Source organism: Lepus europaeus, chromosome 9 (assembly GCF_033115175.1).
Source record: "Lepus europaeus isolate LE1 chromosome 9, mLepTim1.pri, whole genome shotgun sequence".
Taxonomy (NCBI): Eukaryota; Metazoa; Chordata; class Mammalia; order Lagomorpha; family Leporidae; genus Lepus; species Lepus europaeus.
The window spans coordinates 47617337-47631646 of NC_084835.1; the positions used below are offsets into that span (position 1 = coordinate 47617337).

Sequence of the window (14310 nt, forward strand, 5' to 3'; positions counted from 1 at the left end):
CTGAGGCCTGGGTCTCAGCCCAGGCCATGGAGTTAGGATCTCATGAGCTGGGCCCTGGCCTTGTAGCTTATAAACTCATTAAGGGACTCTGATATGCCAGGTGCAGGTCAGAACCTGACCTTGGGCTGGGCTGGGCATTGCCTGGGAGGCTGGCAGCTTTCCTTCCTCCTTTACGATTTAGATGGATGTCCTTCCAATTTGGATTGGAAGACTTTTGGATTGCACTACATTCCTCAGCATGTGTAAGTGACAGTGTCAAGTACTTTTTTTGCTCATGTAGACAACTGGTCTGAAGCTTTGGCCTCAATGTCATATAGATGGAGAGTAAAATGGGTGGGAGCTTCACGATCAGTCTCTGGCTCTGTGACCTTCAGTGAGTTACACTCGATTTTCTTACCTATAACAAGGCAATAGTGCTGTCTACTGGGTGGAGCCATTGTGATGTGCGACTTAGCTGATGTATGAGTAAGCACTCTGTGTCAGACTGCGTGGGAACCTGGCTCTGTATTATTATCCAGCCGCCTTGCAGACCTGGGACTTGAACTTACGGGGCTGAGTATCCCTGGTTCACTGTGAGTTCACCACCACCCTTGGAGAAGCCGTTCTGAGCACAGCCCTAGTGATGAAAACCCTAAGGAGCAAAATTGTCATTATTGGTTAACTCAGGGATCCCCTGTGATAGCTCTGGCCCTACTGGCAGCCTTGTTCATGTCTCCCAGGACTAGGAATTTGGCCCTGGAATATTTTCCTTCTTCTTTAGAAAGGTGTCTTTTAGTCCAGAGAGCCTCAATTCTTAGTGGCCTCAGAATCACCTGGAAGGCTTAGGAGAGATGGCCAGGTTGAGTAGGTGTGGGTGGGGTCCCACATGTACATTTTCAGCGGCTCCCAGGTCATGCAGCTGGTTCATGGAGCCCACTGGGACAGCTGTTGGGAAGACGTTTTCTACAGGATCTCTAGGCAGGAATTACCTGGGGAACTTTGAAAATTCTGACTGCTGGGTGTTGCCCCACCTCAGCCAGCTTGGTCTGTGGAGGTGAGGTGAGAACACTGGCTGTGTTCTAAAGGTGTTTCTCATGTGCAGCTGGAGGTGTGAACCCCTGGCTTGTCCTGAGTCCTATTTTCTTGCTTCTAGTCTTGGAACTTCTAAGAGCTTCTCCACTCAGTCATGGGGATGGTTTTATAATTTTTTTAAATTTTAATTTTAAATATTTATTTATTTGCTTGAAAGGCAGAGTTACAGTGAGGCAGAGGCAGGGAGAGAGAGAGAGAAAGAGAGAGAGAGAGAGAGGTCTTCCATCCGCTGGTTCACTCCCCAGATGGCCACAACAGCTGGAACTGTGCCTATCCGAAGCCAGGAGCCAGGAGCTTCCTCCAGGTCTTGCATGTGGGTTCAGAGGCCTAAGCACTTGGGCCATCTTCTACTGCTTTCCTAGGCCACAGCAGAGAGTTGGATTGGAAGTAGAGCAGCTGGGACTTGCTATGCCACAGGGATTGTTTTAAAAATACAGATGATGGTATTTCTCTGCTTAAAACCACTTTAGGAGTGGACGTTTTGCCCAGTGGTTAGGACACCAATTGAGATGCCTCGTATCCCTCATCAGATGGCCTGAGTTTAAATCTTTTTTTTTTTTAATTTTAAAATGGTTTTCTTAAATTTATTTATTTTTTTAAACATAACACGAGGAAGGTGTTAAAACTGGTATAACAGCTCAATAGAATAAGTATTCCAGATTTTGGGAGGGATAAAGAGGGAGATACTCAAAACCTTTCACCAGAATCCCCCCAACTTGATCATAGTGGATTAATGATGTGCTTTGTGGATGTGGTTAGTCAATGACACCAGCTTGACGGATCGTTCTTTCTGCGCCAAATCCCGTTGAGTTATCTGGTCCCTTTGGCTGATGAAGAACCATTAGGCGAGGAGCACTGGCATCATCAGCGGTGATGTTCTTCAAACGATTGACCAAGCGATCAGGTCGAGGAGCTACAACAGCCTTGGGGCCCTCACAAACCCGTCCAACATCACAGGCGCTGCACTTCCCAGTGCGCTGATTAAGAATCACTGAGAATTCCACCTCATCTCCTGCCTGCAGCTCAATACCATCCTGAACTTCTTTCACGTGGACAAAGAGCTTCTTGCTATCTCCTGCATTTAAATCTTAGCTCCGGCTCCTGACTCCAACTTCTTGCTAATGCAAACCCTGGGCGGCATCAGGTTAGGGCTCAAATACATGGGTCCTTGTCACCCACGTGGGAGACCAGGATTGAGTTTCCTGCTCCTGGATTCAGCCTGGCCCAGGTCCAGCTATTGCAGGCATTTAGGGAATAAACCAGTGGATCAGAGCTGTCTCTCAAATCAACAATGAAAACATGTCATTTACTTCCCGACATGCTTAGGACCAAGTCTTAATTCTGGCCTATGCCTGTGGAGCCTGTTGCACCTACTCCCTCCCTGTGGGGCCACCTCACCCTGCTGCCTTTGCCTCTTGCCCATGTGCTGGCACACTGGCCTCCTTCCTGTTCCTCCAACAGGCCTGGCCCTTCCGCATCCCAGGCCATAGTCCTTGTCCTCTTGGGCCGTGATGCTTCTCCCTGACTCCCAGCACTGCTGCCTCCTTCCTGCCCTCAAGCCTCACCCCCAGTGTCTGCTCTTCAGAGAAGCCTCCCTTGGCCATCCTGTAAACATGGCCCCCAAATGAATCTTGCAGTTTCAGGACCGCACAGCTGGAGGGAGGGGACCCTCTTGACATCACAGCCATTGCAGATGTATGGACTCATGGATGGATGGCAGTCGCTTGTCCAGAGTAAGGGATGAGTTTTGCCAGCTCTTATAAAGCAGCTGCACTTAGTAATGGTGGTATTGCCACTAAAATAAGCTCTTTGCTGTCATCCCCCATCACACTTTGATTCTCTTATTTGCCTGTCTACCTTCTGCACAACCCTGATCAACCTCGAACCTCTTCTTTGTTTCTTGAATTCAGCATATTGTCTGTCTCCTAAACTAGAAATAGTCCCCCCCCGTCCTAGGGCAGGGGCCTCGTCTGCCTTGTTCACCATTGTTCCAAGGGCCTGCAGGTAGCAGGTGCACAGTATACGAGGGAACTTCAAAAGCTTCATGGAGAAATGGAATTAAAGGATCAGTTGTTTTGGTGTAAACTTTTTTGACAGCCATGCATAGTTTTCCCATAAGACGCACAATCCATGAAGTTTCTGAAGTCTCTTTGTATCTGTTGAATGAATGAGTCCTCTAAATTAGGGGCTTCTGGTACAGATTCTGTTCTGGGGCTCTTCCTGCAGGACAGCAGCAACTCTAGGCGAAGCCCATCCACTCAGAGGTTCTTGCAGAAATGTAGGCTTGGGCTATATTAGGTGACACAAGAGGCCAAGCCAGTGAGTCCCCTTGAGCTGGGTTCGCTTCTGATGGTCTGCCCACAGCGGCGTAGGTCAGACACCGGTGGGAGGGTCCGGGCTGACCAGCACCTGCCCTGCGTTTAGCAGGGAGCCCTGCCAGGTGATTAAGTGGCCCTGGAATCCACCGAGGGTGGAACTGTGGCGTGGCAGCAATCGATAATTGCCCGTTTTATATGGAGGGTTTATAGGCTAATTCAATGAATTGTTTCTGAAAGAGTAGTAAAATTAGGCCAGGGGATGACTGCTGGCAAGGGGCGGCTGTGCGTCGGACAGGCAAGATTAGCATCGTGGAGGTCAGAGCGGGCTGGATGTGAAGGACGTTGGGCGTCCAGAATGGGCAGAAGTGGGGTCAGTCATGGAGGTTAGGTGGCCTGGGAGGGTTTAGCAGCAGGGGGCTGAGAGGCTGCAGTTCTGTGTTGTGGGGCGAGTGGGTAGAGTCACCAAGGGTCCGATGGGAATTCTGGCACTCAGAGCCAATGGGCTGTGTCCCCAGATTCCCAGGAACAAAGAAGTCCCCAATTGATCCAACACCCTACTCTTTTGGCAGGTGCAATGTTTACCCTGTAGCTTCACATGAAGTGGTGTGTTATACATATTTCAATGGGAAACTGAAGTGAAATGGGGGAAAATGTACAGATAATTGTCCTTGAACTTCAAGATAACTGGCAGTGTTGTTCAAAACATAAACTCCAAGACTCAGGGGGTCAGTGGGACGGTGTTAGGCACATGCAGGTATGTTCCTTATTTAAAATTCTAATAGTAGGGTAGAAAATATATAACTGGGACATCAGATCTGTGTGTTTTTCTTCATTTAGGGGGTATAAACCTCCCTGTACAAGTAAATAAGTAAATTTAGGACAAAAAGTATGAGCTGATGTTCAAGGAAACTATTATAGGACAAAAGCAAGGAGATAAAGCAATCACTCTGTAAGGGCTTGAGAATTACAGGGAACTGGGAGTAGGGCACCCAGACCTAAGCAAATGATTAAGTGTTGTTTTCCTCTTTGAGAGATGGAAATGTGAGGAAAATTGGTTTTGCTTAACATCTTCAGGATAAAAATAAGAGGAGCGAGATTAACAGGCATCTTTAGCCACCTGTTTATTTTTCGAATGAACTGGAGGGTTTCCCTAGGGAGGCTGGTGGAGGAGGGGAACAGAGCAAGGCGCCTGCTTCCTCAGCTGAGCCGGCCACATAAGCTCTGGCTTTTTCATCACTAGAATTACCCATGGAGGGAAGAGTGTGCACCTGCTGGCCGCACGAAAACACTGATGATTGCCTTCCTTGTGGGAACGCCTGCCCCACGAAGCTTGGTAGTATTTTCAGATGGTCCCAATGTGACCCCTGTACTCTCAACAACATATCAGTAGTTGCAGGAAGCTGCTCTTGGCCCATTCTCCTGATGATTTTTATCATAACTGAGGAGAGAAGTGAGCAGGAGAATTCCTAAATACATATTGTTGTTGTAGGCCTAGGCCATCCAATATGGGAGCCACTAGCCACACAGGGCCATTAAATATAAATTAATTAACATGGAAAATAAAATTCAGTCTAAATTTAAAGTTTATAGCTCAATATAAAATGTGAAATTCTTATTTGTACTGGCCATATTCCAAATACTTACAAGTATCCTGTGGCTAGTGCTTACCATGTGGGATAGCACAAGCATGGAATATTCCTGTGAACAAGTATTTTCTGGAACTTTGGAACAAGTCAGCCTATTTTGGAGGAAGGTCCTGGGGGATTTGGGTGAGGTAGGAAGCACAGTTGGCAGTTAGCAAAGTTCATCAATTTTCCAAATCCTAGCCATTTCTTAGCCTGCTCAAATCACCCCAGGAGATGCCTCTTGTCAACATACTTACTCCATCAGCGGCTGATTGGCCTCTCCACGTGAGTTTGATGTCTATCCTAGGTTTGCTAATTCAGAAGAATCCTTGCCATTTCTGGAGAGGGTCAATATGCTATAAATCAAAAAGAAAAATCCCAAATAAACCCAGTCTCCAGGCTTTCCCTTACTGATGATTATCACAGTGAAACAGCCAGAGGCAATGCTTGCTGTGTTTGGCAAAGAGGAAACTTAAAGAATAAGGAGCAAGGAGATTTAGAGGTGGAAAGAAATTTATTTTGGAATTTCTCAGGTGGGGGAAGGGGTCCGAAGATTGAACTAGGAAACAGCACTGGCTCCTGGAAGATCTGGATGTTTCTGTTGAGAAGTATTTCATCCCTTGTGACACAGATTCATGGCCACCCTTGGAGTGATGCAGGAGAAACATCGATTGAGTGCTAAGAAAACAAGTATCTCCACTCAATTCGAGAAAATACAATGTGCCACACGCTTAGTGAAAATCAATAATGCAGGGAAATTTACTGGCTCTTATTCAAATCTTAGCTTGCCTAATTGTAGGGTCTGGCAAAGGCATGGTTTTTGAGGTTTCGAGCTGAGGTGGTAAGTACCAATCACTCGCTTTGAGGGAGACCGGAAAAGAGTCTTAATTGAGTTGTTTTCTATGATAATGAGAGGAGAAACGATGGAGAAAGCTGGGTGCAAACAGGCTGGAGGCTCCTGTAGCTTAGAGCTGCTGCTGATGGCTTGAATCTCGCTGTGCAGAAGAGGATAAATAAAAGAAGCGCTTTAAGCAGTGCTTCCTGAAGTTGGAGGCTCACCTGTCACTTACGCGGTCTACCTGGCCCCAGGTAGGGTGGAATTTCTGACCCTGCTTTGGGGAAACCTAGGTGTTGTTTAAAAATGGGCCAAGTTGGAGACAGAGACAGAGACAGAGAGACATGCAGAGACAGACACTGAGGAACCCAGGAAGGGAGCAGCTGTCTGTTGAGGTCAGCATTTGTCCATCCCTTCACAAGCCTACCAAAAAACGGCATTTAGAAACAAAACTGTGGAGTGCAGGGCAGGGGAGGGCTAGCTGAAGGGTGTGGAAGGACTGATGAGAAACCATAACTGATATTGAACTCTGGGCAGTAATATGGTGAATTATAGCCCCAGCCCATGAGTGAGGCTGAAGTCATCAGTTCTCTCCATTGTACTCAGCTGTCACTCACATGTTATGTTAGCTGAAACAGTAACTGCTGCAGCCTGCACAGAGGGGGCCAGCCCTGCATGCTCTGTCTCCACCCTGGTGGTATTGATTTTGCATGGGTGGATGGTGATTCATGAGACACCCCCGCCTTCTTTTTTCCAGCTCTGGATTTTTGAGTCTCTTGTGCATGGCACCTGCAGTGCCAGCCCCCTGTGAAGTCTCCTCCTCTAGGCAGACTGCTGCTGGGGATTTGGGGGAGAAGGAAGGACTAGAAGGAAGGACTTCTTCTCACTAGAAGAACAACCAACATAGAGTGAAATAAACAGGGCAAGCAGGGGGCGATGTTTGGAACATCTCAGGGATGGCGGGAAATGACCCTGACCGTCGCTCCCTGCCTTGGACTCAGTGGCACCCTCAGACTTGGCTGGAGATGAAGGGTGATGTTGGAGAGAAGGAAGTTTGCAATCTGATGTCTTGACCTTGGCTTTGACCTAGGAATGCAGGGGCTTCATTCACTGTAGTTCTGTTCTGTTCTGCTTTTCTCCACTCTATTCCCTTGATTTTAGGCAATATATGAGTAGATAGCTTTCATTTGACAGATGAGATAATAACATATAATGTAATTGTTATTATATTAATATTTTACATATGCATTATATGAATACATTATATCCTAATTAATGGAATGGAATGGTTATTTTAGCACTGATGCTATAATAATAATTTTTTTTCCCCGCTAACGTTTATTAAGCCTTTGCTGTGAGCAGCTGCTGGGCAAGCACTTTTCACGTATCATCTCATTTAGTGCTCACAAAGCCCAGTAGGTGCTATCATTGTTTTAGCTATGTAATTGATGAAGCAGACTGAAAGTTACAACATTTACGAGACTGCCCCAGGGAGCAGGCATTGAGGTGCCGTCGCTTAAGCCTCGTGTATCTGAGTGCCAGTTCAAGTCCTGCTCCTCTGCTTCTGGTCCAGTTTCCTGCTAATGCATCCTGGGAAGCAGTAGGTGATGACTTGAGTGCTTGGGGCCCTGCCACCATGTGGGAGACCTGGATGGAGTTCCTGCCTCTTGGCTTCGGCCTGGTCTAGCCCTGGCTGTAGTGGGCAGTTGAGGAGTAAACTGGGGCCTGGAAGATGTCTCTTTTTGTCTCTCTGTCTCTCTTGCTCAGCCTTTCAAGTAGACAAAAATAAAAGAAAAACATTTAAGAGACTTCCCTGGGACATACAGCTAGGCCCTCTGCCCTCATTTGTCACCTCCACCTTCGCTCCTGCCCCCACAAACACTGCTCTGTGACTTGGTGTGGCATGACAGTGCCTCCAGGCACAAGTGGCTTCTGTTCTCAGGATGGAGAAGCCTGTTCCAGCCTCTAGGAAGATGTCATTTTCCAGGGAACTAATGATGCCCTGAGCTCCATTAGTTGGCTGGCACTGTACATCTCAGGGCAGCTGTGTAATGGGTCGTGGAATGAGCTGGCTGTCCCTCGCCACTGACCCCTGGTGATACATTTATAGACGGGTGTGGGGCAGGTTCCTCGGTAGGTACAGCTCCGGGGGCAGTGAGGTGAAATCAGATCTGTTGATGAGCAGAATCTTCTCCCCAGTGCTGGCTGCCTCTATGCACCATGTGACGAGCTGTGCAGGAGCCATGTGATGATGGATTATGGCTGGCGCTGGGGCTGGAGCATGGGCAAAACCAAGTCTGTATGGTCTTTGTTCTCATTGTTGAGAATAATGGATCCCAACTGCTGGAGATGGAACCCTCCACCTCCGTCCCATAGCAACAGAAAGGCCTATGTTTGTCTTCTTCATTCCTGCTCTGGGATGCCGCAGCCAGCCCACAGTGCAAGATCAAGCAGTCGGATGTTGAGACAGTTTTGGGAACACCAAAAAGCAAGCGTCTGTACTTTGTTGTGTAACAGATAGCTGTGAACCTACAAAAATACTGTCCTTTTAGCTCATTCTGGGGGCCTGTGGTGGGGAGTGGGCCCAGAGGCCCACAGACACGCATGAGAACAACATGAGAGAGAGACAGTGTCGCCTAGAGGCAGAGGATTGCCTCGGACACCTCCATTGGCCTGGGACAGGTGCAGTGTGCACCTGCTGTCCTGTCCTGTGTCCCTTTTGCTCTCCAGCTTGTCCTCTAGGAAGAGAAAGCTAGTGGCCACTCGAAGATGTGTTGAAGAGTACCGGTGCCAGAGTCCACAGCCAAAGTGGGAATCTTGGGTCCTCTCATGACCGGCTGTGGGGTCTTGGACACAGCTTCTTACACAACTTTGTGAAGGTCAGCTTCCTCATTTCTAAAATAGGTAGAATAATGGCTATTGTTCTGAGGCTTAACTACAATAATACTGTGAAGGGCTCAGTATGAGAGGCCTACAGGCCAAACAGTCCATGGAAACTGACTCTTGTGAATTCTAAAGTGCAGGAAATGAAGACTGGCTTGTTTTCTGTAATGTAACCTAAATTCCAGGTTGGACACCCCCACTATTGCCCCCGCAGTACTGAGAGCTGGGTACTTAATCCAGGTCTCCTGGAAGGGTGGCAGGCACCCAGTAACTTGAGCCATCAGCACTGCCCCCCAGGATCTGCACTGGAGTCAATAGCAGGAGTTGGGAATTGAAAGCAGGTACCCCGAAGTGGGATGTGGGCATCCTAACCACAAGGCTCAGTGCCAGCCCTGTCCGCATATTGAGATAGGCAGCCTTAACAGCCTGTGAGCCTGTGTTCATGTTTTAGCCCGGCCAGTTCCTGGCTGTGCCACCTCATACACATTACCCGTAATTCCTCTGTCAGGGGCCTCCTCTGTAGGTTGTACTGATTGTTGCAGCGAGTGTGAGAACTGCTGAATCTGGAGCCCAGCTTCTGTTTTCAGATTCCGGGTCATCCTCCTCGTAGCTGTGCGACCCTGAAGGAGCTCTCCTCCACCACTTTGATGCTGTCTCTTGGTCTGTACAGTGGGGATGGAGCTACACCATACAGAGTCTCAGGAGGATCAAACCTCCTTAAACCATGCCCAAACTACTGGGCACTCCATGCGTGCTAGCTGCACAGTCTTCCTTTTCCAGGGAGTTACAAAGAAATTAAAAACTGACCATGATTCACCATCCAGAGATAGTCACTGTTAAAATTTTAGTGTCTTCGGGACCGGTGCCATGGCTCACTTGGTTAATCCTCTGCCTAGGGTGCCAGCATCCCATATAGGCACCGGGTTAATCCTCTTCCAGTCCAACTCTCTGCTCTGGCAATGGAAGGCAGTAGAGGATGGGAAGGCATGGGAGACCAGGAGGAAGCACCTAGCTCCTGGCTTCGGATCGGCACAGCGCCGGCCTTGGTGGCCGTTTGGGGGCTGAACCAATGTTAAGGAAGACCTTTCTCTCTGTCTCTCTCTCTCATTGTCTAACTCTATCTGTCAAATAATAAATAAATAAATAAAAATTCTAGTGTCTTTCATTTGTATTTTCTTTTCTCTCTTTCTCTCTTTTTTTTTAAAGATTTATTTATTTAATTGAAAGCCAGAGAGAGAGAGAGAGAGAGAGAGAGAGAGAGAGAGAGAGAGAGAGGGAGGTCTTCTATCCACTGGTTCACTCCCCAGATGGCTGCAGTGGCTAGAGCTGCGCCAGTCCGAAGCCAGGAGCCATGAACTTCTGGGTCTTCCATACAGGTACGGGGGCCCAAGGACTTGGGCCATCTTCTACTGCTTTCCCAGGCCATAGCAGAGAGCTGGATGGGAAGTGAAGCAACCGGAACTTGAACTGGCAGCCATATGGGATGCCAGCATTGTAGATGGTGGCTTCACCTGCTACGCCCCATTTGTATTTTCACACGTAATTTTTAATACACAGCCAATGTGTAGATGCTTGCTACTTTTTTCTTCGCTTACGCCTTAGTCATTTCTCCAATGTGGATGATTTTCAGAGACCCAGTCTTTCCTAGCGGTGTTATAGCCCATCCCGTGAGGAAATTTGTTTTTTATGTTCCTATTGTGTATTTGTATGACTTCTATTTTTTGTATGACAAGTACTTTATTTCAGCAAATAGCTCATCAAATTTCTGAACCATTTCTTTGGCTACTTCTGTTGGCTAGAGTTCTACCTGCACAGACAGTGGCTCAAAGGTTATGCCTATTTTAAGGTTTTTGAGAAATCCAGTTAAATCGTGTTCTAGAAATAGTGCACCAAATTTATGTTTGCAGCAGCCAGGTGTAACAATGCCCATTTCACTGCTTTTTTTTTTTATTCACTCAACGGCTTTTGTAAACACCCTAGACCATGTTTATCTGTAGACCAATGCTGGCCATGGAACTTTCTGCAGTGATGGAAATGCTCCAGACAGAATAGCGGCCACTTAGTCACACGGTGCTGTTGGGCTCTTGAAATGCGGCTGGTGCCAGCAAGGAAGTGAATTTCTAACTTCATTTAAATTTAAATAGTACTATGTGGCTACTCTATTGGACAGTTCAGCTCCGAGCTCTCTTCACCATGGCCAAAACAGAGCAGGGTGGCGTGTTACTATCCCAGGGCTCACAGAGCTGTCTCTGCTGGTCTGTGCTGGGGGCAGTGTGATGTCAGAGGGTGATGGCCAGGGATGATGCTGAGAACCAACCTTCCTTTTTCTCCCGTGTTACTCAGAAGTGACTCAGTAGTCCAGAGAGCTGAGGCCACTTCTTCTGCTAAAGGAGATGCTAGCTGCATACTCAGTAAGTGGTCCTTGTCCTGCCCCTGTTGTCCAAGGTTGCTCCCTCCCAGACCTGCTGATTTTTAGCCCCATCTATTTCCAGGCTGATAGAGAAGCCCCAGAAAAGCTGTCTCTCTGTTGCCATGCCACCTGGCTCACGTATCTGCTTGGAAGCTGAAGAGCTGGGATCTCTGCTTCTTCCTGCCCCTTCAATAATAGATGCCACTGCTAACTCAGCACAGAGGAGGCCAGTTTTCTCGCTCCTCCAAGGCTTAGCTTACAATGCATCCTGTTGTTGCTGTCCTGGCCATGTACCTAGCAGCACAGTGTGGCTCACTGAGGGGCTGAGCTCAGTGCCTCTGTGATGGAGAACCTGCTGGGTCCTTCTGCAAAGTGCAGCTCCATCTGCTCAACTCTGACCACAGGGCCAAAATCACACTAGGCCAAATCGCCCAAGGAAGCAGCTGCCAAATGGCTCTTGGCAGACGTGGGGATGCCCCATGGCCTACTCCTGACCACATCAGAAGGGAAATTAATGTCACACTGTATCGTCTAGTTATTTAATTCTTGGCAAGCCCAAGCTACAGATAACCACATTTGTAAATAGATCAAATGGTTCTAAACCCCTAAAAGAAGTAGTAAACATGTTTGAAATCTACTTGCTAGGTGCAGATGATGACATTCTGACTTGCCCACCATTCTAAGAGTTAGCCTGCCTGGCCTATGATCGCCTTTTTTTGATCATAACTTCTTGTTCCACAAACTGCGAAGTGAACAGGAATTTGCATACATTAACTGTTGGCCATGAAGGCAAGTTCTTTCTAAAGTAGCTGGGATGGTGGGAGGCAGCCTCTTGGATTTGGGTTATGTGTTTGCTGAGTGCCAGGCCTGGTTCTGGATGCTTTACGTGGGTGATTTCACTTCATTCTCAAAGCAGCTTCCTGAGACGGTGGCACTTTGAGTCCTATTTGCAGATGAGGAGGTTTTAAGGGTAGCAGCTTGCCCCAGAACTACCAACTGAGTAAGTGATGAAGCTGGGATTGTCACCCAAGCAAAGCTGACTCAAGGGTCTATGTTCCAGCCTCCTGTACTATTCATACTGCAGGTGTCGGTGTGTGTGGGGTACATTCCATGTGCCAGGAACTGTGCGAGACACTTTGTGGGAAAGAACAGATTCCTCTTCTCCCTCCTCCTCTTCCCCTCCCTCTTTCTTCTTCCTCTTCCTCCTCCTCCTCTTCCTTCTTGCCTCCTCTACTTTCTTTCTTCCTCCTCCTCTTCACCTTTCTCTTTTCTCCTCATCTTCTTTCTCTTCTTCCTCCTCCTGCCCTCTAATTTATAGATGAGCAAGTCAAACAGGAGGAAGGTAGTGGAACAGGGTAGGCCACATGTGGACTCTCCCCAGAGCCCACATCCTTAGCTACCAGGTTATACCCTTTCCCTTCCAGTTTGAAGGTTTGTCCTGGGAGGTGACCTCAGTGTCATTTCTTAGTGACTTCCAATGGATAACACAGCTGTAGCCTGTGTTAGGGTAGTTCCAGAGGCCTGTGGTGCTCTGATGGGAGAGGTTTAGTGCTAGAGATCAGGGTTTCTCAAACTAGTAGCCACAGAGAAGGAGCAGGTTTTATTTCTCCTTCTCTTCCCCTGGCCCCTCCCCCTCCCCCCCATGCTTCCTCCTGCCCCTCCTCCTCCTCTCCCTCCTGCCCCTGCCTTCTCCTGCCCCTCCCCCCCCAACCCCAATGCAGAGGCCCAGGCACTTGGGCCATCCTCCCAGACCATCAGCAGGGACTTGAACTGGCACCCATATGGGATACCAATTCAGCAGGTGGAGGCTTTCACCTACTATGACACAGCACCGGCCCCAATCAGGTTTTATTTCTAACCCACCATGGGCCAGTCCATAGCCATTCTGGCTGGCTCCTGATGTACCCCGGGCAACACACAACTTTCTGAGTTAGCAACACCTAAGATGACTTCAGTGGAACAGATCAATGAGACAAGCCAGAGATCTCTGCTTTGATGTCTTAACAGTGCCAACTTGCTAGAAAAGTTTCTTCTTTTATTCTTTTATTTAATTGATTGATTGATTTACTTGATAGAGAGACAAAGAGAGCTCTCACCCACTGGTTCACACCTCAGATGCCTACAATGGCTGGGACTGGGCCAGACCAAAGCCAGGAGCCAGGATCCCAATCTGGGTCTCCCATATGGGTGGCAGGAGCCCAAGTCCTTGAGCCACCACTGCTGCCTCCCAGGATGTGTCTTACCAGGAAGCTGGACTTGGGCCATGAGCCAGGAGTGGAGCTCAACACTCTGCTATACCATGTGAGTGTCCCAGCTGGCAGCTTGACCAATACTCAAGCTTAACCACGGCACCAAACACCAGCCCCTACGTTTTCTAACCTCTGATTCTCCGTTTCTGCAGGTAACAAAGCAGTCCCAGACTGGTGCTGGCTGTGGCTCACACTTGGAGAATCATTTCTAGATAGCAAAGCTGTCAGGTCCAACACTCAGGAAGCCCTGATTCCCACTCCTGCCTGTAGCTTGCTGTGTGCTTTCAGCAAACTCACTTCCCCTCTCTGAGTTCGGCTTCTTCATGTCCATGGATGGGTTTGGGGCAGGCAAACACAAGGTGCCTGCCAGCTCTGAGGCCCCGTGATACTGTGTTAATGGGGTCTTCTGGGCAACAGCTGCCAGCCAGTGGGAGCACAGGAGCAGCAAACACGTAGGACACATTGCAAATGGTCTGCTTCTTGACAGCCTGGCACGTGGGAGTAGGGAGCAGAGTAATAGCGGCTCTTGTGATTGACAGCCTGTGACATCTCTTTGTGTGACAAATGAATTTCAGGGGCACCAGTGTAGGGTGAATAGGCTGAAAATCAAAAAGTGTGCACGATGTGCCAAAGTGGGCTGCGTGAGGTAACTCTTTGAGCTTAATTACAGCGGTAGTTAAAAATACAGAAAATATAATGAGGTTGTTGAAGTACAATTCCCTGGTTGGCTGTTAAGTGAGGACTCATGGGGTACTAGCACTGTTTTTTTCTTAATTTGAGTGTTGGTTATGAGTGTGCTCAGAGGACCAAAAACTCATTTGTCTGTACACTCATGTGCATTTTTTGGGTATGCATATTGTATTTCAATAACATGTTTAAATAAAAAAATCAGCATGGATTCTTTCAACATTGGCCAGGA

General features: G+C 48.1%; 1 protein-coding gene across 1 annotated transcript; it reads right to left on the reverse strand.

The window, feature by feature from the left end:
* Positions 1–1671: 1671 nt before the first annotated feature.
* On the reverse strand, positions 1672–9331 carry LOC133766261 (cold shock domain-containing protein E1-like). The gene is made up of 2 exons (XM_062199970.1): positions 9223–9331; positions 1672–2146 (listed from the first exon to the last, which is right to left on the reverse strand). The coding sequence occupies exons 1-2, from the start codon at positions 9329–9331 to the stop codon at positions 1827–1829; spliced, it is 429 nt and encodes a 142-aa protein (XP_062055954.1). The 3' UTR covers positions 1672–1826.
* Between the last annotated feature and the right edge of the window lie 4979 nt (positions 9332–14310).